This window comes from Centrocercus urophasianus, unplaced genomic scaffold (genome assembly GCF_019232065.1).
Source record: "Centrocercus urophasianus isolate 14NV4802_14NV808 unplaced genomic scaffold, USGS_Curo_1.0 seq_28, whole genome shotgun sequence".
NCBI classification, from domain to species: Eukaryota; Metazoa; Chordata; class Aves; order Galliformes; family Phasianidae; genus Centrocercus; species Centrocercus urophasianus.
In genome coordinates this window covers 11,200,225-11,223,165 of record NW_024884844.1, presented here as the reverse complement: position 1 = coordinate 11,223,165, position 22,941 = coordinate 11,200,225, and the positions used below count along the sequence as shown (strand labels likewise).

The following is a 22,941-nucleotide window of genomic DNA, read 5'->3' as shown; positions in this document are numbered from 1 at the left end:
CCCCACATCTCTTTCTTTCCCCTCTTCTTAGAAATCAATACATTTTGTGGAACAAGAAAGGGGACAGAGCTATTTAACAGGCATCATCTCCGAGCCATCCCTTTTTTTCCTGTAGCTGAGCAAAACAGCAAAAGGTTTCTGCTACTATTTTTTAATCCAAATGAATTCAGGGGTTTACCACGTTCTTTGAAAAGGCCACAAGGCCCTCTTCTATCCTCAGCACAGCTGAATTCCATACATCACCCAGCCTTTCCTTCACATTTTTTCTGAGTTGCAGTTTGAGATGTTGCAGATAGGCCTGGTTGCCTGGTTGACACGGTTCAAAGTAGACTGTTTTCTAATATAAGTAAATTTCTATGCATTCCACAATGAGATTTATTTCATAGGTAATGCCCTCTAGAAACATTACTGTAAAAGGTGGTACCTAAGCATTGCAAAGGTTTTATTACTCACACTTTCCTAATGTTGGTAACACCCACATAAAATCCCAATGCTCTTATTAAGTAACACAAAACATTTACTTTATAATTCTTGTGGGGGAAAATAATAGGAAAGTAAAACCATGTCACCATTTTTTTTTTTCATCTATTGTATTTATTGTGCATGAAAGAAGAGTGGCACCCGGGCACAGTTTACTGATACATACATACTTAACAATGTTGCCATACAGAGCTGAATACACACGTGGAAAGACTTCTGTGCCAAGGGATGTTAATAAAGTGACAAATTGTACTTAGCAGTTGAAGAAACAGGACTTTAAAAGATGTCTGGTTCAGAAATAAGACTTGATGCTTATCTGAATTAACCATCACCAGATCCTTTGAGGTCCCCTGTCAGGCTGTGTGACTTCCTTTGCACATATTTTCCTTACCATAACAGGCCTTGACTCTTTCTTACTTGCGATGTGGTCTGCTCAAAGGGGAAAATGTTGTGTCCTCTTTGCCCCTACCCTCCCAGAATGTGATGGCTTCTTCTGTTTGTTTGACCTTGGCCTCACAGCATCCTGCTGGGGCCAGAGCCAGCTAGTGCAGTTCCACATAGGGTCAGGTCATCCTGCCTGGTCTGCTTCCCCTTGCCCACCCTGGTGCACCTGGTTTTTCCAAGAGCGTTCTAGGCGCTCTGCATTTAATATGCAGAAGTTCCTTCCATCTGAAGCAGACCTACCCCAAATGTGCAGAAGTCCTAGTCCCCTTTTTAATCAAACTATTTGCAGCAATGGGTGGCTTGCTCAAATTACCCTACAGAGTTGCCCGATGCTCTTGCTGGTGCTCCATTTGCATCTTTTGTCACTGAGGCATTCAGAGACACCTCTCTCAGTAGTGACTGGTGTCTGGGTACCTTGGGTCGAACATATTTCTATAATGCTGTCAGTCTCTGTAGTGTCTTACAAGCAATGCCAGATTATTTAGTCATATGACATCAACTGATAAACAAAGTGTCTTTGCCAGCATTTTCACTTTGAGTGAGAGATGCCAGGTGACTGTTAGGAGTTGCAGCATCCTTCTTGCAAAGTATGCCATGTGGCAAAGGTGAGGTGCCCCAACCATCCTTTGAGGAGGAAATTGGTCATCCTTCCTGACTAGCCTGGGGAATGGTCAAAGTTTTCTTCTTCAGTCATACTACAGACTTTGGGCCTGTCTTTTGTGTCTGGCACAATTTTTCCCTGCAGGAAGTAGGGGGATTTAAAGCAGATATCTAATAAAGCAGCTGAGAAGGGGCAGAGACTGGGTCCAACTAAATAAGTTCAACAGGTAACTCCTGGCCACTGGTGTCCAGGATTTCCCAGTGCCCATAAAAGCCTCTGGGGGCTTCCTTCAGATGAACATTGGCTCTTTTGGATCAAGGTGGTCCCTCTTGTTTAATGCAACTTTCTCCCCTCCTGACGCTGGAGCATGTTATCTCATAAAGTTCCACCACCTGGGCTGAGAGCAGAAATAGGAAATAAACTTTCAGCCTCATTCACATACCTTCAACTACAAAGTTGCTGTAGGTTCACCCAATACCTGTGGTGTACTTATAGTATCAAATTCGTTGCACAATGTCATTAGCAGAGAAAGAAACTAAAAGGAAAGTCTCCATTAGTAAATTATTCTGCTTTTGTCAGGATGGCAACTTCTTAGTGGTACTTAAAGAAACCTTGCTATCTACACATTAATCAGCTGCATTTTTAGAATGAGCTGCAGAAGCTTTATAGTGAAAAAATGACCATTACATTTAAAATGCTTACGTTTTGGACATTCTAGATTAATTTGTAAATACTTGGGGGTATTTCTGAAATGATAACTTGGCGAAATGATGTTTGGTCTAGGTCATTTTTAATTAGTGATCTGGAAGTTGATGATCCTTGATGTCCATTCCAACCCAAGCCATTCTATAAATTTATTTGACTTACTTTACTGTACCTGTTATGGTTTTTATAACTGTGATGCTTTAAGGAAATAGACTGATGTATTCTCTGTAAGCAAAGAAATTCCCAGCTTCGATTACTAGCATCTAACAAGCTTCAAATAAAGATATTAATATAATTTAAAGAAGGAAAAAAAAAAAAAAACAAACAACAAAAAACCCTTGGTTGGGAGGAAACAGAAGTAAAACTTGGCAGGTTGGAGGACAGGCCGTTTTCAGACTGTAATCTGTGTGTACCAATGGGGGCCTCTCACTTCCTGGCTAATGAAGGCTGTGGTTTTATTAGCTTTGTTTGCGATTAAGGGCAGCTATCACCATCTCACAGGATGAGTTCCCACACAAAATAACTGGTCTCCAAAGCTCCTCGAACCTCTCGCTCGCTTTATCTCGAAAGGTATATATATACCTCCAAAGGTATATATAATACCTCCAAAGATAGCTTTCCTTAATGCATTTTATTTTTATGTGACACGGACACATCAGCCTTTGGAGCTGAAAACATCTCTGTTCTCCAGGCTCCAATAATTAATTAAGAAAAGACTTATTGGGTGAGGTCACCCAGTGCAGATCTCACTGAAATTCTTGACTCGCAGGAGGGGATGTGCAACGTGTTTGCAGTGTCAGTCCATGAGGAATCTGGGAACATGACTTTATGCATGGAAAACAAATTAGGGCAGGGGGAAGCAAGCCTTTCCCCCAGAATTTTAGAAAGAGGCCTAATGGTTATCAGATGAGCCTTTTGAGTAACACTGGGTGAGCTTCCAGTAATGTCTGAACTGACAGCAGCGTAGCTAGTGAGACACCAGACACACGTTCACCTTTTGCTATTTACACTAATCTGCAGTGTTGCAGCACTGGTTGTATTGTTCCAGTTAAGGATCTGTCAGCTTTTCTGCTAAATCCCCTTGTTTTTGGGGAGGTTATAATGTAGACATAAACATTTGCTTTAGCTCCTGGGTTGCATGCACAGACATGGGAGCTAAATAATCCAGAGAATTAGGAAACCTAGGCCAGTAATATTGCAGCATCCTCCAGGGAGACTAGGAGACTGGGAAGGAAGATCTTTGAGGTTGAGTGTGGGGCTGAAGCTCCCAGTACTAAGTCAAGCCTTGAATTCCTTCCCTGTAAACCTAGTTGCAAGCTCCAGAAACATTGCAGACTGCCTGGAAGAAGTCATGGGGCGTTCTTCCATCCTGTCTTCTTTCTGCTTCCATATATCTTCTCTGGAAGAAAACTCTCTTTCTCTGCTCCACAGGTAGCATTTGCCTAAATTGGGCAAGAAATAAGCTTCTTCTTTTGGGACCAAGTGCTGAGCCAAGAGAAACAAAGATGAGGTAGCACTGGGCTAGGTGGTGTTGCAACAGTTGCAGAATTTAGGCATAGTAAGGGATTTATAAGAAGTGGGGTTTCTGACATAAAGAGCAATATCTCAACTTTTTTCTTTCTTTTTTTTTTCTTTTTTTTTTTTTTTCTCCCTGACAAAAACAAAGCCAAAAACATGATCTGACACTCCTGTGCACGAGGTGCACTTCGGCTACCACCATTTTGTTACATTTCTCTCTCAGCAACAAAATGGAGGCAAGGTAGATCTGGCCCTCCGTACTCACACTTCCCTTCTCTAGAAGTTGATTACTTCAGGGGAGAAAAAAAGAAGATACCATTTCTCATGCTAATCACAAATGATAACAAATAAGAGCTACAGAAGGACTAGGGGAGGAGAACTGGTCGTTGTACCGGTACCTTATAAAATTGTGATAGGAACAGAAGTTTTCTTCCACAAATGGGGTCCCGTGAACTAAGCCATTTGGTCGCTGTCACTAAAATGCTGCAGAGCGTTTGAGAAGCTGCTCTGCCCATATGACAAATAGGGCATATTTGTCTCAGCTGGAGGATTTGATCTTATCGGCTAAAGGGATGAGGTTTGCAAGCTGAATATCTACTCTTATCAATGACAGCAAGATCAGCTCTGTAAATCGGGCTCTTTCAGATTTCCACTTGTGCCACAGTCAGGGCCACATCTTGGTATGACTGCAACTATCACCTTGCATTTTTGTAGGACACTGAGGCAAAGCATTCCTTGTTTCCAGATGCTAAGGGTTCCATTTCCAGTGGCAACAAATCAGTAACTTTCTAGGGCCCAATTCTTTTTTCTTTTTGACATAACCCATTACTTCTGACATACTTCTGCATTTACTGTAGTATAGTTCACAGCTTTGTCTCATTTTCTTATTCCACCTAAGCATAAACACTTTAAAAATGTACTCAGTCATGCCATTCTTCTCCTTTACAGTCAGTTAAAAACAGGTATCTGAAATTCCCTGCCACCAACTGTTTTCCAGAGCTTATTAATAAAAGAAATCAAAGGGAAGAAAAAGATCAGTTCTTTTATTTTCTGTTGTAATCATGGCAGTATGTGCCTGTAGTGTCCCAGAGTTCTTAAGTTCTTTCCTGTATGCAGCATTCATACATGGACAAGAACAGCATATTTTTGGAAACAGGATGTTTTGTGGTTGGGAATATATTACGTTTCATGGACATTGCACGGACGATAAAAAATTGGGTTTACTATTATGGAAAACTCTTGTACAGATTGTAAGAGTGGTTTTAGGCTCAGTATACCAATTCTGGTCTAAAACATATGGATCCATTTGTGAAAATCTACCTTTGTAGCAGCATGTTTTTTAAAACAACCTACTGTCCCACTGTTAATTACCGAGAAATTAATATTCCAAGAAAAAAAAAAAAAAAGCCAAACACATGAGGAAGAATGCTGAGAGCTTTCAGCATCACTGCTCTCTTTGCTTGCCCACCTTGGTGTGCAGAGGCAGAACCTTGCGTGGAGGATGCTTGTGGTCTTTGCCACCTGTAAATATTGTCTCTGCAGCAGGAACTGTCATGAAGCTGAGTTTGCCAGGGTCGGGAGGATTTGAGGGCCTGTTAATTGTGAATCCCCCAGGAGCCTCCCAGAAGTTGCCTAGATGAAGTGCTACCTGCATTGCCGAGACCTCATAAACTTCTTGTGCTGCCCTTAGAGCCTGTGTGGCTGTTAATTTAACCACCCAGCCTTACTTCCATCCCAGCTGGTGGAAAGCCGGTATTAATTTTATTGGGAGCTGGGGCACAACTGATGAGAGCAAGGATCCAGCCTTGCGACTCCAACTCCGGCTGTGCTCAGGCAGGATGCACTCACAACCCCTTCTTTTCCCCTTCTCTCATTTTAGTTAAGAATGCAAATTGCACGTCGGACTTTGAGGAATATTTTGCCAAAAGGAAACTGGAGGAAGGAGATGGGCATGCAGTCAGCATAGCAGAGTACCTGCAGCGCAGCGACACAGCCATTATTTACCCCGAAGCCCCCGAGGAACTGTCTCGCCTTGGCACTCCAGAGGCCAATGGGCAAGAAGAAAACGGTGAGGCTGTAATTCATTTTTAGCCAGTATCCTGACCTCTTGCAGCTGTTGCAATTATAAATGCACTACATGCCTGGGTGTTTACCTTAAAAATTGAAGAACAGCTGCAGCGGCATGGAATTTCATGAGCAAAGATTGGGGCTGTAATTTTAGTGTATTGTGATGTTTTAGTCAGCAAATTCGTATTATTTTGCGGATGAACTGAAGAGCTTGATTTAAAGCTCACTTTCAAGGGAAGGACCGCTGCCACTCTGGTTGCGAGTTTGGGAAGTATTGAGTTTTAACACAAAATAATATGGGGTTGATGGCCCATAGCTCTGTGATTCTTTGCTTAATACTGGGGAAAGAGCCCCTAAGAAGGATTTGCTCAGTGGCAAAGCAGATCTGGGCTGTGATTGAGGAGCGGGACCTGTCCCCACTTCCTCACGGGGTCTGTCCCCATTTGCATGTGGGCTCTGTCCCCGAGGCACTGCAGGCCTTGCGGTGCGGTTGGCGGCTGTTTGGAAGCACCATCCGTGTTGGGCAGCAGATTGCAGCGATTCCTCTCATACCGGCCTGGGCAGTAAGCCCATTAGCTGCCATTGCCTCGCTGACCTTTTGGCCTGCCTCTCTCCCCCCGTCCCGGGGCGCAGACCTGCCACCTGGAACTCCAGATGCCTTCGCCCAACTGCTGACCTGCCCCTACTGCGACCGGGGCTACAAGCGCCTGACGTCCCTCAAGGAGCACATCAAGTACCGCCATGAGAAGAACGAGGAGAACTTCTCGTGCCCTCTCTGTAGCTACACGTTTGCCTACCGCACCCAGCTTGAGCGGCATATGGTGACACACAAGCCAGGGACAGATCAGGTGGGGGGCTGGCTTTAAGTGATTTCTTTCTGTAATAACCCCTTAGAGAAACGATATTGCTTTGATTGGCAATCATTATTAATTTTTCATGGCATTTTGAAGATGCAGATCTTTTAATGGTAATAGCTTTAATTGAGGTCTAAATGATTTTTTGATGGTCTCTTCTAATATGATTTAATAGTCTTATGTTCACGATCGAATGAGTGTGTTAATTTCTAATTTAGAAATTTTATTTGCACTTTAACTTGACTTTAGTTTCGTTTTTATGTTCCTCAAAAAGTGAATGAAACGGTAGCATTTTAATTATACATTATTAAACATCTCAGCAATTTTAATTCCATTTTTCACCTAGTTTTACTTTGCAGTTTTGCAAATAGGAGCTTAAAGCTTAAAGCCATACTAAAAGATCCACCGATATTTTTTCATTACTTTTTGAGTTGCCTTTTCAATCACGCAAAATTATTTGCGTGTGATATAATCGTTTGTTAAATATAATCGTGCATTTTCAGAATAACTCTTCCTCCCATACACGGAGGCTATCATTTGTGATGATTGTGCCACTAACACATGCACGCACTATCTATCGCTGGTGGATCCTAGCAGCGTATCTGCAATAAATCAAAGCAGCTTCCCCTCAATGTGATGCATGTAATATTATATCAGGGCTGCATTTAAGGAAATGCTGTGTGTCTCAAACAGGTGACTGAGCTTCCTCAGTGCTCCTAACCAGACTGTCAATAGATCTGTGCCACAGAACTCTCTGTGCCACAAGGAAAACTGCTCCCAGCCTCACAGGAGAGTTACTTCTGCAGAGAGGTGTTGTGGAGGGCTGTAATGGAAACTCAAATGGCATGTTTAAAACTTAAATAAATAGATGTGTGTGCATTGTGTCAAATTATAAAGGCTTTATGCCGCATTTGTTTTCTTTAAAAGCTGCAAATCATGATCAGCTGTATCTCTCTTGGTAGGTTTTTCTCAGCATAAGGTAAATTCGGTTATGCAAACGCACATCTTCTAATCACCCAATTTTGTAATTAGCATTTTTGAGAGAACTGTATCTTTTTCTTGATCTTAAATCAATATAAAAGATTCTGGAGTGGTTTTCTTTCCTTTCCATGGCTTTTCTGGTAGGCATACACATTTTCACATATGCATTTTTTCTAACCTGATCTACTGCAAGTTTTCGGTTGTTTTTTTTTCCCCCTCTTTTTGCTTTGTATCATTCAAAACACCAAGGGAAAAAAAAAAAGCCTCAACATTTATCCGACGTAACCGCCTGAAATTTCACATGCGAGAGTGTGCTTGTGCTGGCGCATTATGAATGGTAGCTTTGGTGTTGAAAAGTCCCCTCATTTGCTCATGGCATTTACAATTAGTAAATTAAAATGATTGTATCATATTAACAGTGGCACAACTAAAGTTTATAGTAGTCCTCGGAGGGCGATGGGGGGAGACAAAACAGCTGTTGCTGTTTGTTTATGCAACTCAGCAACATATGAGCGCGGGTCCCTCAATGGCGCGCGGCGGGCTGGGCTCTGCTTGATCTTTGAAGGTTGCTGCTGTTTGAACAAACCTCCCTGTGTCCCATGTAACACCATCTGTCTCGCCAGGAATGTGGGAAGAGGCAGCACACCCTCGCAGTTGTCATACCGTTTCGGCGCTGCCTTTTTTTTTTAATTCTCCCTCCCTCCCCCCTCCCTTTTCCCCCTCCTTCTCTTGCAATGGGCTTTTGTGTCGTCGCTGCCTGCAAAAGGCTGACCTCCTACCTTGAGCATCCAGAGCGGATGGCTGCGTTATTATTACTATTATTATTATTTTTCCCCCCCAAATTCAAAGTGCAAACGGTGCAAAAAGCTCAGCTGCCTTTGGTTATATCTTTATGACGCTCTTAACTTCCCACCTGCCCTCACCCCTCCAAACAGTGCTGGGGACAGCATGGCACGGAAGGTAGCAGGCGTCTGTGATTTAAAAAATATTTCCAGCAGCAGCTCTTGCCGAAGACAGTCTCTTCTGCTTGATAATGAATTAAATCTTACACAAAATGCCACTAACGGCAGTGTTTCTGTCTTCTCTACGCACGCAGTAAACAGAATTTTTAAACAAGCAGAGCCCCACATGTTCAGGATCTGCTAGGAATATTAAGAACCACAAATCTTCTTATAAAACAGTTTCTCTCATTGTAAGATACCTTAAAGCAACACATTTCTGATGAGAGACTTAGGAAATAATTCTAAAACAAATATCGAATGCTCATGTGAAAGTACGTTCTCATTTGTTTCGGTTTACTGCCAACATTTTGATTTTTATTGCAGCACTGATGAGACAAATAAATGTACACGCAGACCTTTCGGTCTGCTTGATAAATTCAGAGCCACATTAATTTTGTTTTTGTTTTTAAGTTAGAAATTCATGGTTTCTCTTGCATAAAATTCACATCGGTGTCTTTTTTTTTTTTTTCTCCCAGCACCAAATGCTGACCCAAGGAGCAGGCAATCGCAAGTTCAAATGCACTGAGTGTGGCAAGGCCTTCAAATATAAACACCATCTGAAGGAACACCTGCGAATTCACAGTGGTAAGTAGCGGAGGTGCTGGTGTGCTCATTTGCATTTTGTTTAATTAGCTGAGTTTTAAAGACTGCTTAAAATTTACACAGTTCTGCTTCTGGCTTCTTGGAGTTACCAAGGTATTTCATAAATGATATCTGAGCTATCCTCGTTTATCATGCTGTTAATACCAGGGTCCTGCTGAAAGATTTGGAAATAGTAAAGCTTCTTGTAAATAATATTACATTGTTTGTTCGGCACTTTGAGTTCAGAACCATTCACTCGTTTCTATTCAGTCAGATCCTGAAGAGTCCGTTGTATTTTTCTTAACAACAAGTTCCCAGCAGTCAAAGACAACTCTTATTCTCAGATAAGCAGCAAGTGCAAAACACCTTATATTGAATGAACTGTGCATTTCGGTTCTTCTGCTTGACAGACCTGAAATGCAACCGGACTCTGCCCAGCCACCAATCCCCACCTCTGCAGATGTGATTGTAACATCAGGACTCAGTTTCTCACAATGTGCTCTATTTCAGTGCAACTCAATTCCTTTCTGAAGGGAAAAAAAAAAAAAGACAAAACAAATCAAATTTGAACAGTCTGGATTTGATTTGACTGTGTTAACCACAGGGCACTTACCTTTGACTGCAACAGTCTGTCTGGAGCCAAGCTCACACCTTGGCACCTACTGCCAGGCTGGAGACTGCGGTTCCAAACTGACCTCCAGACCTGTGAAGAAGAGGGGAAAGCAGTGGTGGTACATGGCTGTATGCAGAGAACAGATATTTTCCTCACTGTGGAAATTAGTGGGTATACAGATGATCGGCTTGGTATCAGATGCAATCACTTGCAAGTATAGCAGCAACAACGATAATTAACATTTGGTTTTAATTGTCATTTTAGGTGAAAAACCATATGAGTGTCCAAACTGCAAGAAACGTTTCTCGCATTCTGGCTCCTACAGTTCGCACATCAGCAGCAAGAAGTGTATCGGTTTAATCTCTGTAAATGGCAGAATGAGAAACAATATCAAGACGGGTTCTTCTCCTAACTCTGTATCTTCTTCTCCTACTAATTCAGCCATTACACAGCTGAGAAACAAGCTGGAGAATGGCAAACCACTTAGTATGTCTGAACAAACAGGCCTACTGAAAATTAAAACCGAACCACTAGATTTCAATGAATATAAGGTTCTTATGGCCTCACATGGGTTTAGTGCAACTAGTCCTTTTATGAATGGTGGACTTGGAGCAACCAGCCCCTTAGGAGTTCACACTTCTGCTCAAAGTCCGATGCAGCACTTAGGTGTAGGGATGGAAGCACCATTACTTGGCTTTCCTGCAGTAGGCAGTAATTTAAGTGAGGTGCAGAAGGTCCTGCAGATTGTGGACAACACAGTTTCCAGGCAGAAAATGGACTGCAAAGCTGAAGAGATCTCCAAGTTGAAGGTTTATCATATGAAGGATTCATGCCCTCAAGCAGAGGAACAAGGAGTTACCTCCCCCAATATTCCCCCCGTGGGTCTTCCAGTAGTAAGTCATAATGGTGCCACTAAAAGTATTATTGACTATACGTTAGAGAAAGTCAATGAAGCCAAAGCTTGCCTCCAGAGCTTAACCACAGACTCGAGGAGACAGCTCAATAACATTAAAAAAGAGAAGCTGCGAACCCTAATAGACCTGGTAACTGAAGATAAGATGATAGAGAACCATAACGTGTCCACTCCATTTTCATGCCAGTTCTGTAAGGAAAGCTTTCCTGGTCCCATTCCGTTGCATCAGCATGAGCGTTACCTGTGTAAAATGAACGAAGAGATCAAGGCAGTCCTTCAGCCTCATGAGAACATGGTTCCCAACAAACCTGGAGTGTTTGATAAGCAAACCCTCTTGCTGTCATCAGTACTTTCTGAGAAAGGAATGACTAGCCCCATCAACCCATACAAGGACCACATGTCTGTACTTAAAGCATATTATGCTATGAATATGGAACCCAATTCTGATGAACTACTGAAAATTTCCATTGCTGTTGGCCTTCCTCAGGAATTCGTGAAGGAATGGTTTGAACAAAGAAAAGTCTACCAGTACTCAAGTTCCAGGTCACCATCACTGGAAAGGACCAGTGCCAAGGTGGCGCTGGCTGCCACCAACAACACTCCCACTAAAGACTCTTTGTCAGCCAGATCTCCAATAAAGCCTGTGGACTCTATAACTTCACCATCTATAGCTGAACTCCATAACAGCGTTACTAATTGTGATACTCCTCTCAGGCTAACAAAACCTCCTCATTTTACCAATATGAAACCAGTTGATAAATTGGACCACTCTAGGAGCAATACTCCTTCTCCTTTAAATCTTTCTTCCACATCTTCTAAAAACTCCCATAGTAGTTCTTACACTCCAAACAGTTTCTCTTCTGAGGAGCTTCAGGCTGAGCCTTTGGACTTGTCTTTACCAAAACAAATGAAGGAACCCAAAAGTATTATAGCCACAAAGAACAAAACGAAATCTAATAGTGTAAATTTAGAACACAACAGTGTTTCTTCATCATCTGAAAACTCAGATGAGCCTCTGAACTTGACTTTTATCAAGAAGGAGTTTTCTAATTCAAATAATCTGGATAAAAGCACTAACCCAGTATTTGGTATGAACCCATTCAGTGCCAAACCTTTATACACAACACTTCCACCGCAGAGCGCATTTCCCCCAGCCACTTTTATGCCACCAGTCCAGACCAGTATTCCTGGGCTGCGACCATACCCAGGACTAGATCAGATGAGCTTCCTACCACATATGGCCTACACTTACCCAACTGGAGCAGCTACTTTTGCTGATATGCAGCAAAGGAGAAAGTACCAGCGGAAACAAGGATTTCAGGTAAACTGTTGTGAACAATATCTTTTGAAAGGCTAAAATTTAGTACGTTGTGATATGTGCTCCTGCAGAAGGAAAAAAAGCCCAAAGTTATATTGAGTATTTCCAGCAAAATTAGCACAATTGATTTTAGTCTGAACTTGTGAAAATGCAGCGGAGTGGGAAAATAAACTGAAATCACCAAACTTCCACTTGGTTTCAGAAGCAGTACCAATACCTTTGAATAGATATAAAGCTTTAATTTGTTAAAAGGTTACAGCTGTAACAGTTATTCCTTGTTAGAACCATATCTAAATCATAATGTCCGTGAAAAATCCCATCCCACAGACAAAAAACAAACAACTTCCGATGAAATACTCTCTGCAGGACTTCCCTCACGGTGAGCATAAGTGAATTTCAGCCATGGGGAAAAGGATCTGCAAGAGACCTTTTGGGATCACCCCCATATCTGGACACAGAGCTGTAGCCCTCTGAGCAGAGGTCCATACAGCATCCTCACAAATTTAGCTCACTGAAAGTTTGGAGGTTTCTTACTCCACATTTTTTGGGGCATTATTTGCCGGCTGTGCACAAGGCTTTCTGTCTTCTCTTGAATCAATTTGTGAATGAGACATATTGATGTGTTTCCTCACTAGAGCCCCTTCCTTCAGCCCACCCACTGCTGTTTCCAGCCATCTGGAAAAGCTTCAGCAAAAACAAACAAACAAACAAAAAACCCCACAGATTAACTGAAATTATTTGGAGAGGTAGCAGTTAGGAGCCTTAATCACGGAATCATTAAGGTTAGAAAAGCCCTTTAGGATCACCCAGTCCCACCTCAACCCAACCCACCATGCCCACTGACCACGTCCCTCAGTGCCACATCTCCACAAGTCCTGAACACCTCCAGGGATGGTGACTCCACCACCTGCCTGGGCAGCCTGTGCCACTGCACCACTGTTCTTTCAGAGAAGAAATGTTTCCTAATATCCAACCTGAACTTCCCCGGTGCAACTGAGGGCCACTCCATCTCATCCTATGGCTGTCTCCTGGGAGCAGAGGCAGATACCCACCTCACTGTAGCCTCCTTTCAGGACATTGGAGAGAGTAATGAGTGTCTCCTGTGAGCCTCCTTTTCTCCAGGCTGAACAATCCCAGCTCTCTCAGGTGATCCCCATAAGACTTGTTCTCCAGACCCTTCCCAGCTCCATTGCCCTTCTCCAAACACGCTCCAGGGCCTTGACGTCTTTCTTGTGGCAGGGGGCCCGAAACTGAACACAGAACTTGAGGTTTGTCCATACCAGCCCCAAGCACAGAGGGACAATCACCTCCTGCTGATACAAGCCATGATGCCGTTGGCCTTCTTGGTCACCGGAGCAGGCAAAATCTTTCTCTGGACATGTACTGTGGGGCAGAACTTCTTGTCTGAGTAGAGCCTTTAATTCTTTTCTCAAGCGATCCATACATGAGTAGTAAAGGATTTGGCTGCTTGCATGCCTATAGCAAAGAGCTGCCCTACAGAAAATCACCTATTTTTCAACCTTTTTTTTTCTGGGTGCATTCAGATATAATGTACAGAATTTAGTTAAATGAAATTAACTGATTATAGATTAATAATTTTCTTTTACATATGTGCGTGTTCCCCTATGTCCTATTATGGTCCATTAGTAATTTTACTGACTAGTAAATGTTTTATAGTTTCAAATGTGAAAATCAGGTATGGTTTTACATTACAGGCTGCAATCCCTCTTTGCACAATAGGAGCATAAATAGCACTGCACCTCCATAACAGCTGTTCCACTATTCCAATTTACAGTACATCTGCCCTCTTTGTAAATGTATTTAAGCCTATTTAATCTTCTCTAATATTAATTAGTGCAAACCTAGTCTAAGAAAACTGAACTGTGTGATAGCAAATGGAAATGTATGTTATCATGCAAGTTTGCACTCTCTTTGGATCAAGACAAAATAAATATCAAGAAATTTAATAATTTACTGATCCACTTTCATTATTGCTTAATGCTGAAGGCTGTTTTAACATAGATAGAACATTGATAAAAAGTGTTATTAATATTCCCTATTTCAAATTACAAAATTAAATATAAAAATATAGCTTGAGGCCTTTAGTCGGGAGACATACATTTAAATGGATTGCATAATAAAAACATTTGTACCTAAATATAAAATTCAATTAGACCCTTTCTACAGATACAGAATATCTCCAAGTTTCAGTGTTTGGAGAGGAATGATCACTCAGCTGTTGCTTACACTCACCCCTGGGTAGTATCACAATAACTTTTATTGTCCGTGAAGAGCCCTCCTCTTTGCATTTTCCACTCTCTGAAAATATTTAGTACCCATATGACAAACATTCTTTGCTTGTGCAAATCCTATTGTTACAGAGTGCTCAAAGACAGAAAGTTTTGGAAGCTGATTCAAGAGAGAGGTGTTTGAGGCTCCTTATGACCTCTATCGTTTCCATCAGCTAGAGTTTCATTACCACAGAGGGTTCCTGAGCTCAGACAGACCATAAGCAGCCCCAGGCACTATTTTAGCTTTTGCTGAGTGGCTGTGGACATGGGTGTCACTGATGGTTGTCCTCTCACAGGGAGACTTGCTTGATGGAACCCCAGACTACATGTCCGGCCTCGATGACATGACAGACTCCGACTCCTGTCTGTCCCGAAAGAAGATCAAGAAGACGGAAAGTGGCATGTATGCGTGTGACTTATGTGACAAGACATTCCAGAAGAGCAGTTCCCTGCTGCGACACAAATATGAGCACACAGGTATGCGTGGCTGCGTCGCGTGTTAACGCCCTTCTCTGCATTTGATGGCTTCAGTGTATGGATTGGCATAAGCTGTGGTTTTCAGCAGGCAAGGTGTGATGTCTTTTTCTTAGCTCGACATTTATTTCTTTTTAGCATGGTGACAGGACTGTTGAATTACACGATTGTGCATCTGCAGACTTTGGGGTGAATCTGGCTAGCTGCGGATGCAGTGGCCATCATGGCTCTCAGTGTCTTGCAGGGTGAGGTCTCACACTGTCACACACACAGAAAAAAGTGCTCAGAAAGAAGCATAGCTTGGTTAACACAAGTCTGGCAGGGGAAGGAACAGTGACATCAAATTCGTTGTTTCTTAGACGTGATGAGACTGTGCTATTTAATCCAGTAGAAAAACTCCCACCGATGTTAGCAGTGTGAGGGCTCATGCTGGCCCAGCTATCTGACAGCAAGCAGGTCGCAGAGGCTCTCACTGTGACTTTGCGTGCCAGCAGAGGAGGCAGGTTGCATTTCGCTTTTTCACTTCTCACTTAATGCTTGGGGAAGGTTTCCGTCCTTCCCAAGTGGGAACTGAATTTGTCTAGTTAGAGAAAGCTTGCCAAGGCTCACTGAGGATTGTCAGCTTAGGAAATGTTTTGGGTTGAGAAAGACCTGCCATCACACCTATGCTGGCTGTGGTCCTCCTTGCAGACAGCGCTCCCTTCCTCAGCATGTTTCTGTGGGGGGAGAACAGGATCGGAGCTCCCCAAATAATAGAGATATCAAGTTATGTTGGACAAAGGGAATGTGAGTTATCACGTGAGTTATTGTGCAGCAGGACATAAACCAAACTCCAAGTTAGAAAGAGCTTACTCATGAGGAAACTTTCCTTAACTTTGAAAGCTGAGTCCCACTTCAGGAAATGAAGCAAGTCACATCATCCTTCAATCTCACTATGTGACGGTAAAAACCTTATACCTCTCTATTAATACATCTTCCAGGCTGTGCAAAACCATTTGGCATTTCACATATGAAAAATTCACAGTTCAAAAGTGGGCTGTGCCTTTAAAAAAATTCTTTGCTTTGTTATTTTTCCTTCTCATACTTTTCTTCCAAATTTTAGGCTAATCCCATACAGGAAAATAAAAAAAAAAAAAAAAAAGGAAGTTAAAATACATGTGAGATTAGGAAAGAAAATTAAAAGCAAAGTTTTGGACTAGATCAGCTAGTTCGTTGGTGGAATGTGCTTCCCACCACATTATTCAGATCAAATTGTTTATTCAGTAGAAGAAGCTTTGAAGGCTTTACGTTCCTGCACCTTTCCTCTCCTGAATGATTTTATTACAGCCATCTGCAAGCATTATGGTGTACTACACTACTACCGTAAAGCTCTTATGTTAAAACTGGCCTTCATATATGTTGGGATCTGGACATATGGCACAATCCCATAAAGTTGGTAGTCCATAAGGTCGACAGACATATGGTTGAAAGGCTGAAAATTTGACAAGCTGAAATGTGTGCAATCACCTTGATTTGCAAACTAAACTGCATTTGTAAAAGCAAAAATATGTTCTGGTCCTTAACAACCACAGGAACCTACTGCCTTGAAAAACATCCCACAGCTCTGATCTGGGGACTCTTCTCCCTCTTCTTTCTGTCCCTTTCGGCTTCTTGACTGAACGTCTGACAGTTTGATGGGGCTCAGCCTTATGATCCAGAACATGTATGTGGTGTCACATTTAATGTGTTTGAACTATAGCACGTTACCAAGCTCTGGGGTGGCATTTAGAGACAGGAAGGATGGTCCTGTGGCAAAAGCACAGGCTGAGAGATCTGAGTTCTCGTCTGCCTTGCCACAGACTTCCTCTGTGAATTTCAGCAAATTGCTTCATTTTTCTCTCACCTTTGTCTATCTTTAAAGCAGAGGGAAATGATACCAGCCTAGCTCTCTGAGGTGATGTAATTCTTCATTCACGCAGGCTGAAATCCTCCAATGGAACTCGCTGTGTAAAGTGTGAAGTATTATTAAGGATGCATTTGCCTTTCTGGAGGCTCCACACATCATCCTAGCATTAGGTAGAGGTGGTTGGGAGCTCTGAAGACCTTGGCTGGGCTAGCCTCCATAACTCATTCACAGCCTTCAGGAAGCACACGGTACTGGGACTTTTGCTAATGGTTTAGCATGAATCTTAAGTGGATTTCAAATTAACTTGATCATTTTGAAAAAGCTTGTGAGTTCTTTAATGATGTGCAAAGCTGCCGTCCACATTCACTGGAAGGAACCACACTGAAAGTGATATCATCTTCTGTGTTTGGGGTCACTGTGAGAGGAGGCTCAGATTTTTCAGTCAACTTTTTGGAGCTTAGAAATGTGACAAAGCTTTTCTTCCGAGTGCGTTCTGTTTTCTGACCAGCTGATCGCGATCCATTGTTACTTCATTAAAACCATATTTTAGGAGAAATTGGAGCCCTTCCTGTCTTTCCTGGAGAAGCACAAGCAGTGGGTTGTTTATCATGATGTCCTTTTTCCTACGTTAAGAATCTGTGTATGTATATATATATTCTTGTATGTGAGCAATCAGATTTCTGTTTTTGGCCATTTTTATTCTCTACATACCCACTGTAACCCATGCTGGTGTTAGAGGAGTGGAGGCATGCAATCCTGCCATGCAGCCCCTCAAGATTTACCTCAGATAAATTCTTTAGGTTGAAAAGAAACGTTGACTTGCAAAACTAAATATGCTGCCTAAATTATGTGCTAACTGACTATTGTAAAGGACAAAATTGGGGATAATGTAGGTGCTGTGGTAGAGTGTGCTGAGTTTCCCTGCCAGGGCAAGAAGAAGGGTAAGGATTTGGCAGCGCTTCATCAGCCCAAGAGCTTCTAATAGGACCATGTGGCCACAGATCAAGGAGCTCTCCATGATCACCTCTGTATGCTGTGCCTGCCACAGCTTGAGCACAGTGGAAAATGGGGTCCAAATTTTGCAATCCATAATTTGTAATTTATGCAGTATTAGCAGTGTTCTGTAATAGCTTCTAACTTCATGTGGAGAAGGAAAATTTATTGAGTCACTGCAACGAGTGAATTGCATCGGTTCTGGTTGATTTGAATTTTAGTGTAGAGGCCAGTGCTTGCTGCGGGACCAAACTCTGCCAAGTTAATTTTGGGATGCCATGTAATTTAAAGAGAAGTTATGTGTCCATTTTAGAGTTTGAGATTCACAAGATCCTATTTCGTTAGAACCAGATGATGCACTGCTGTAATTAGGGTGTAGGCCATGGTAGGCAGCACAGGAAATTGGTGCTCAAATTATTTTCCTGTGGAGCCTCATGAACCCATCCTAACTTTGGTCATGCTGAAATCAGTTGAGCAGATACTCCTTCATTTGCATGTGTGTAATCTCAGATTTCTGCAAGCTGCTTAGCACAAAGTTCAAGACACTTTGCTGCTGCAGTGGGTAAGCGAGCAGGAGAGCAAACAGCGTGCAGCACCTCCATGTGCAGAAATATCCTGACTTCTGGAGAGCAAGCCAGTCTGCTCTGTATGGGGAAAGCTGACTCAGGAGCAAGGCAAAGGTTAGCATTTGTTCTGCATCCTCACACCCATGTCTCTGTACCCCAGCAAAGGCTTCATCGGCACTTCACAAGGGAACTTGCAGCCTGCCTGCTCCACAACAAAACCTGGAAATGGTTTTTCAGAATCCTACCTAGAAATTTTAAATCCTTTCATTGTTGTTCTATATTACATCATATTCTATTTTATTACTTGTGTGGGCTGTTGAGGGCCTCATAGCTGTGCGAGTGCTTTCATCCTTTCCTTTTCCACTGTATATTTTATTAAGACCTCTTTTTTATTTTTGTAGCTTTCATGCTGATGCAAGCACTAGTTTTATTTCCAGATTGATTCTGTAAACTAAATATTGTTCTTGAGCCTGGTAGCAAATCAGCTCTCTCTGGCTAGTATTTTGAATTCCCAGCTCAGGAGTTTTCTTTATTTAGAGCTTAATTCATAAAAAATTTACATGCTATTTAAAGGTTATTTTTTCTTGCTTTACTCTGATACAAGTTTAGATTTTCCCATTTTACACTCAAATAAAGAAAGAAAGAAAAAAAAAGGGATATATTCAGAGCTTGTGAAATTTCTTCTGTAGACAAAGTCTCCTATTCAAAATAGAACAGGTGCAGCTTGAGCAATTATATATAAATTGCCTTTATCTTGTACCTTTGACCACTTCGCTGTGCTCTGGACGCTAATCCAGCTCCACTGGGACCACATCTAACATCCAAACCCCCAAGCAGCTTCAAAGAACCGCCTTTAAAAAATAAAAACAAGCTGTCACAAAAATGTTTCCTTCTTCCCTCCAAAGAGTGAGATTTCGATGAGCCCCCTCCCATAGCAGAAATACCCATTTGCTTTAGGCAAAGGATTGGTGATATTTAGTCTGGGGCTGGTGACAGTTTATGATCCGATGCTTTATGACTTTTATACCACTCCAAATGGGAAATGTGTAGCCTTTCAGTCACATGCTTTTAGCCCAGTAAGGTTGAGAGCTACTTATTGTTAGAGATTATTTATATATTTATTTGCTTTACTTTAAGAGATATGTAATTTTAGAGACTTTGAGAAGAGATTGGTTGTAATTTCCCCTCTGTAACCTGAGCATGGGCCTCCCTGGGAATCTCTTTTTGCAGATGGGAAAATGCAAAAAAAATCCAAACATTTCCTTTAGGTATTAGAAGCGGATTTATCACCTAGTTTCACTGCAAAATGTGGTGTGTTACATCAGACACCCACCTGATGACATAGAAGTGTTTCATGAGCCCTCCTGCAAACTGCCTTGGATAACACTCTCCTTGGCTCCATCCCTTATGGAAGACATAGGTCACCTCAGATGGGACTGAGCAAAACTTTTAGGGAGGGATGACCAAATCTGCTTCTTTTTGAACCCATCTCTATTCCACTGTTGTTTTGATGCTGAATGATGGCACTCTTGTTGGGTGCAGCAGAGAGTGCCTACAATGTCCCCATCTACCTGCAATGGGATGCTTCTCCCTGTCTGCCTACAACCTAGACCTCTCTCCATCCCTAGTGTAAACCACCTTACTGCAGCTTTATTTTATGGCCTACTAATGCACTGTAGGGATTAGGTACTTCTAAATGGCTGAAATACTGTGTTTTGCACGTGGGAAAAAATTTCTTCTGCAAACGTTCAGAAACGTGATACATTTAAAAACATATTTCAATTAGTGTTGTAACAGCTGCATGCTGTGCACTGCTAAGGTATGTTGTGTGTTGTCTGAACAAAGAACTTTGCTCAAGCTGTCATGTTCCTTCAAATCAAAACTAGACAGTTCTTAATACGGATGTGGTAGACTAAATAGTTCTAATATAGCCTTTTTAGGGACAATATTAGTTAACCTGAAAACATGAGCTATTTTAATCTTCTGTCTTCTGAATTAATTTGTAAAATATAGATGATTACCCATGCCAGGGAAGTCCTAGGTAGCAATATCAGGAGTGCAGTCCTTGGTGAACATCGCAGAATCATGTGCAAAGAGTGGGGAAAGCAGGCAAGGAAAGAGGGATGAGCACATGGCCTCACTGGACGGTGGCTGAGAAGCAGGCTTCCATTTGGGGAAAGTGCTGGATGACTGGTTGGAAGGAGGGGTGAAGGTGGAGAAATGTGGGCTGAGAAGAGTGTGATTCTAAAAGGAAATCTGAAGTAATTGAGCAAGAGTGGCATTGAGGAGAAGTGGAAGAGCTCCCACTGCGACCGGGGCTTTCTTCTGGCAGCACTGGTCTTCAGAGAGCACTTAGATCAAGGCCGCTTTGGGATTTTAAGCTAATTTGAGTAACTGACTTGATGGTGCTAAAGTCTCCTAAGCTCAGGCTGGGATTTCCCTGTTGGAACAAAGGTGGTACTCAGAATAACAGGACAGCTGCTCCTGGCCCTGGGTTCAGTGCAAAGCCAGAATCATGTATAGCTCAAGGTCCAGACCTGTCTTGTGACCAGCAGGTAACACTGGCAGAAGTGCATGTTATGAAACAGATCACAAAAGCAGTACTTCAGTAACTCAGTATAGAAAGTGTGAATTTTTTATTTTGCTGAAAAGGGGAGGGTTTGGAGGGGGGAACTAAAACCCAAGAAAATCTGCATGTATGCAAACACAGGAAAGTGTCGTACAAAGAAATGTAGTTTAAGTCCCAATTTCCAGGCATCCACCACTTTCTCTGTCACTTAGGTTTTTCTATCTGTGGTTTCTCCTGTATTTTCCCTCCTGCCAGATCTCCCCTTCATTTCAGAACGTACAATTTTTGGCTTCCTCAAGCATCCGTTAATCACACCTTATTAAATGTGAACTTTCACAGTGGGACCTGAGGGTAGCTGTGACTAGATCGGGTACAAATCAACATATTCCCTGCTATTCATTCTTCACAACTTTGCCATGGAAGTAAGATTATTTTATGCCCGATTGTTTCTGCTCTGAAGTCCCAGTAGTGAATGCAAGCATATCCAACTCATAAAGGGGTTATCCTGGAAGTCAAGATCCTTCAGTATTCTGGAAACACGTTTCTACTTCCTGCTGGATTTCCTTCTCGGCCAATGATGGCCTGCTGTCTGCCCAGCCCTCAGATCTTGGCTGGAAGCCTCTTGCTGACTGCCCACCCTACTTCGCCGTCACACCTCCTCTTGCATGGCTGGAAATGCGTTCCTCTGGCCAAGCATCCAGTCACAATTCCCGTCTCGCTCTCTCTCCCTGCTCTGGCTTCTTATGAGAATTGAGAAAACACCACACTTGTACGTCTGATAGGATGGGAGGGCTCTTGTGTGAAGTTTATTCCTGTTCTGGTCACATGCCACATTAGCTAAGTATGATAAATATCCCATAGGAGTCAGGCCACTTCACTGGTAACTTTCTAGAGATTGGCTCTAACAAGACACGCAACGTAAGGCTCTGCATCTCAGACACTGAATACTGCATTTTTATGCATGTAAAAGTAGCACAAAATAAAGAACTGACCAAGTGGCATTGTATCTTGTTTGCATAGCTGCACCGCCCTGGAGCGCGCAGTTGAGTGACACTGAGATTATAAATTGACATTTTGAAAATAAAAAAAAATCTGGCTGAAAGTACTGATGTTTGACTTTATTTTTTGCCTTCTGCAATCTAAGTTTGGTGGTTGGTCTTCACTAATTCCAATCTTTGCACCATATGTTATGTCTGGATATCTCACGGTTGCATCATGCTTTGCTGAGTTTTGTCGTGTGGCATCATGCTGACAAGTATTTTTTGTCAGCTCTATTTTGGAATTAAGCTTTCAGTATGGCAGTTCTGGAAGGTGTTGAAGGCATTCCTGTGCTATTTGTGGCCTGGGATCAACCAGATGTGTTTAGGCTTGGCACTGGTTTTGAGTTTCAAACATTGGTTTGAAACTGCCTGAAATGCCAAAGGAAATACTGTTTTCTGCAGCTTAACACTACTTTAGCACTCCATGAGTGGCTGACAATATTTTATTTAGAAACCCTTCTGCTCCTGTGGCAGATGTATGTATTTGTATTGCTCACGAGGGGAGAGATGTCTTTCGGTCCTTGAGGTGGATGGAGGGGCCTTCTTCCCTCACATAGAGGTGTGAGGAGCAGAGGCTGCTGTGCTCCCATGTCCAAATGGGTTGGTGTGACTTCAAGCTTGTTCCTTCCTGACTGTCTCAAGGAGCCCAAGCTGGACTCGTTGCTGCTGCTAGATGCACTGTGTAGGTAGACCCCAAGGCCACCAGCCTTGGTGTTTTTCCCTTGGTGGAAGGCACTTGGCTTTTTGCAGCATCCGTGGCCACGCTCAGAGATGGGATGGGGGCTCCCTGCCATTCATAAGGATGTTCCCAAATAGAGCTTTAAGAAACAAAGGTTTGCTCTACACATTAATCTCTTTAGCAAGGGGGGAAGAAACACAGCGCGTATATGATGCTGTCAGCAGAATTATTTATAAATAGGGATATTTTTTGAGCATTTTCATGGGTGTCAGCTGCTTGCTAGAGCTGCCAGTTTTCCATTGATGTTCTCTGAGTCATTTTCTTTATTATCCTGAGCTACTTGAGTAAAATTACTACAATCAAAAGC

The 22,941-nt window shown here is 42.4% G+C and overlaps 1 protein-coding gene across 1 annotated transcript in view; it reads left to right on the top strand.

Annotated features, from left to right (window-relative positions):
- Positions 1-22,941, top strand: part of ZEB2 (zinc finger E-box binding homeobox 2) — a 31,535-nt gene that overhangs the window by 6,896 nt on the left and 1,698 nt on the right. Inside the window, exons 4-8 of the mRNA XM_042827025.1 lie at positions 5,628-5,816; positions 6,449-6,663; positions 9,128-9,236; positions 10,111-12,080; positions 14,665-14,845. Of these exons, the coding sequence (XP_042682959.1) occupies positions 5,628-5,816; positions 6,449-6,663; positions 9,128-9,236; positions 10,111-12,080; positions 14,665-14,845 (2,664 nt within the window). The remainder of the gene's footprint in view (positions 1-5,627; positions 5,817-6,448; positions 6,664-9,127; positions 9,237-10,110; positions 12,081-14,664; positions 14,846-22,941) is intronic.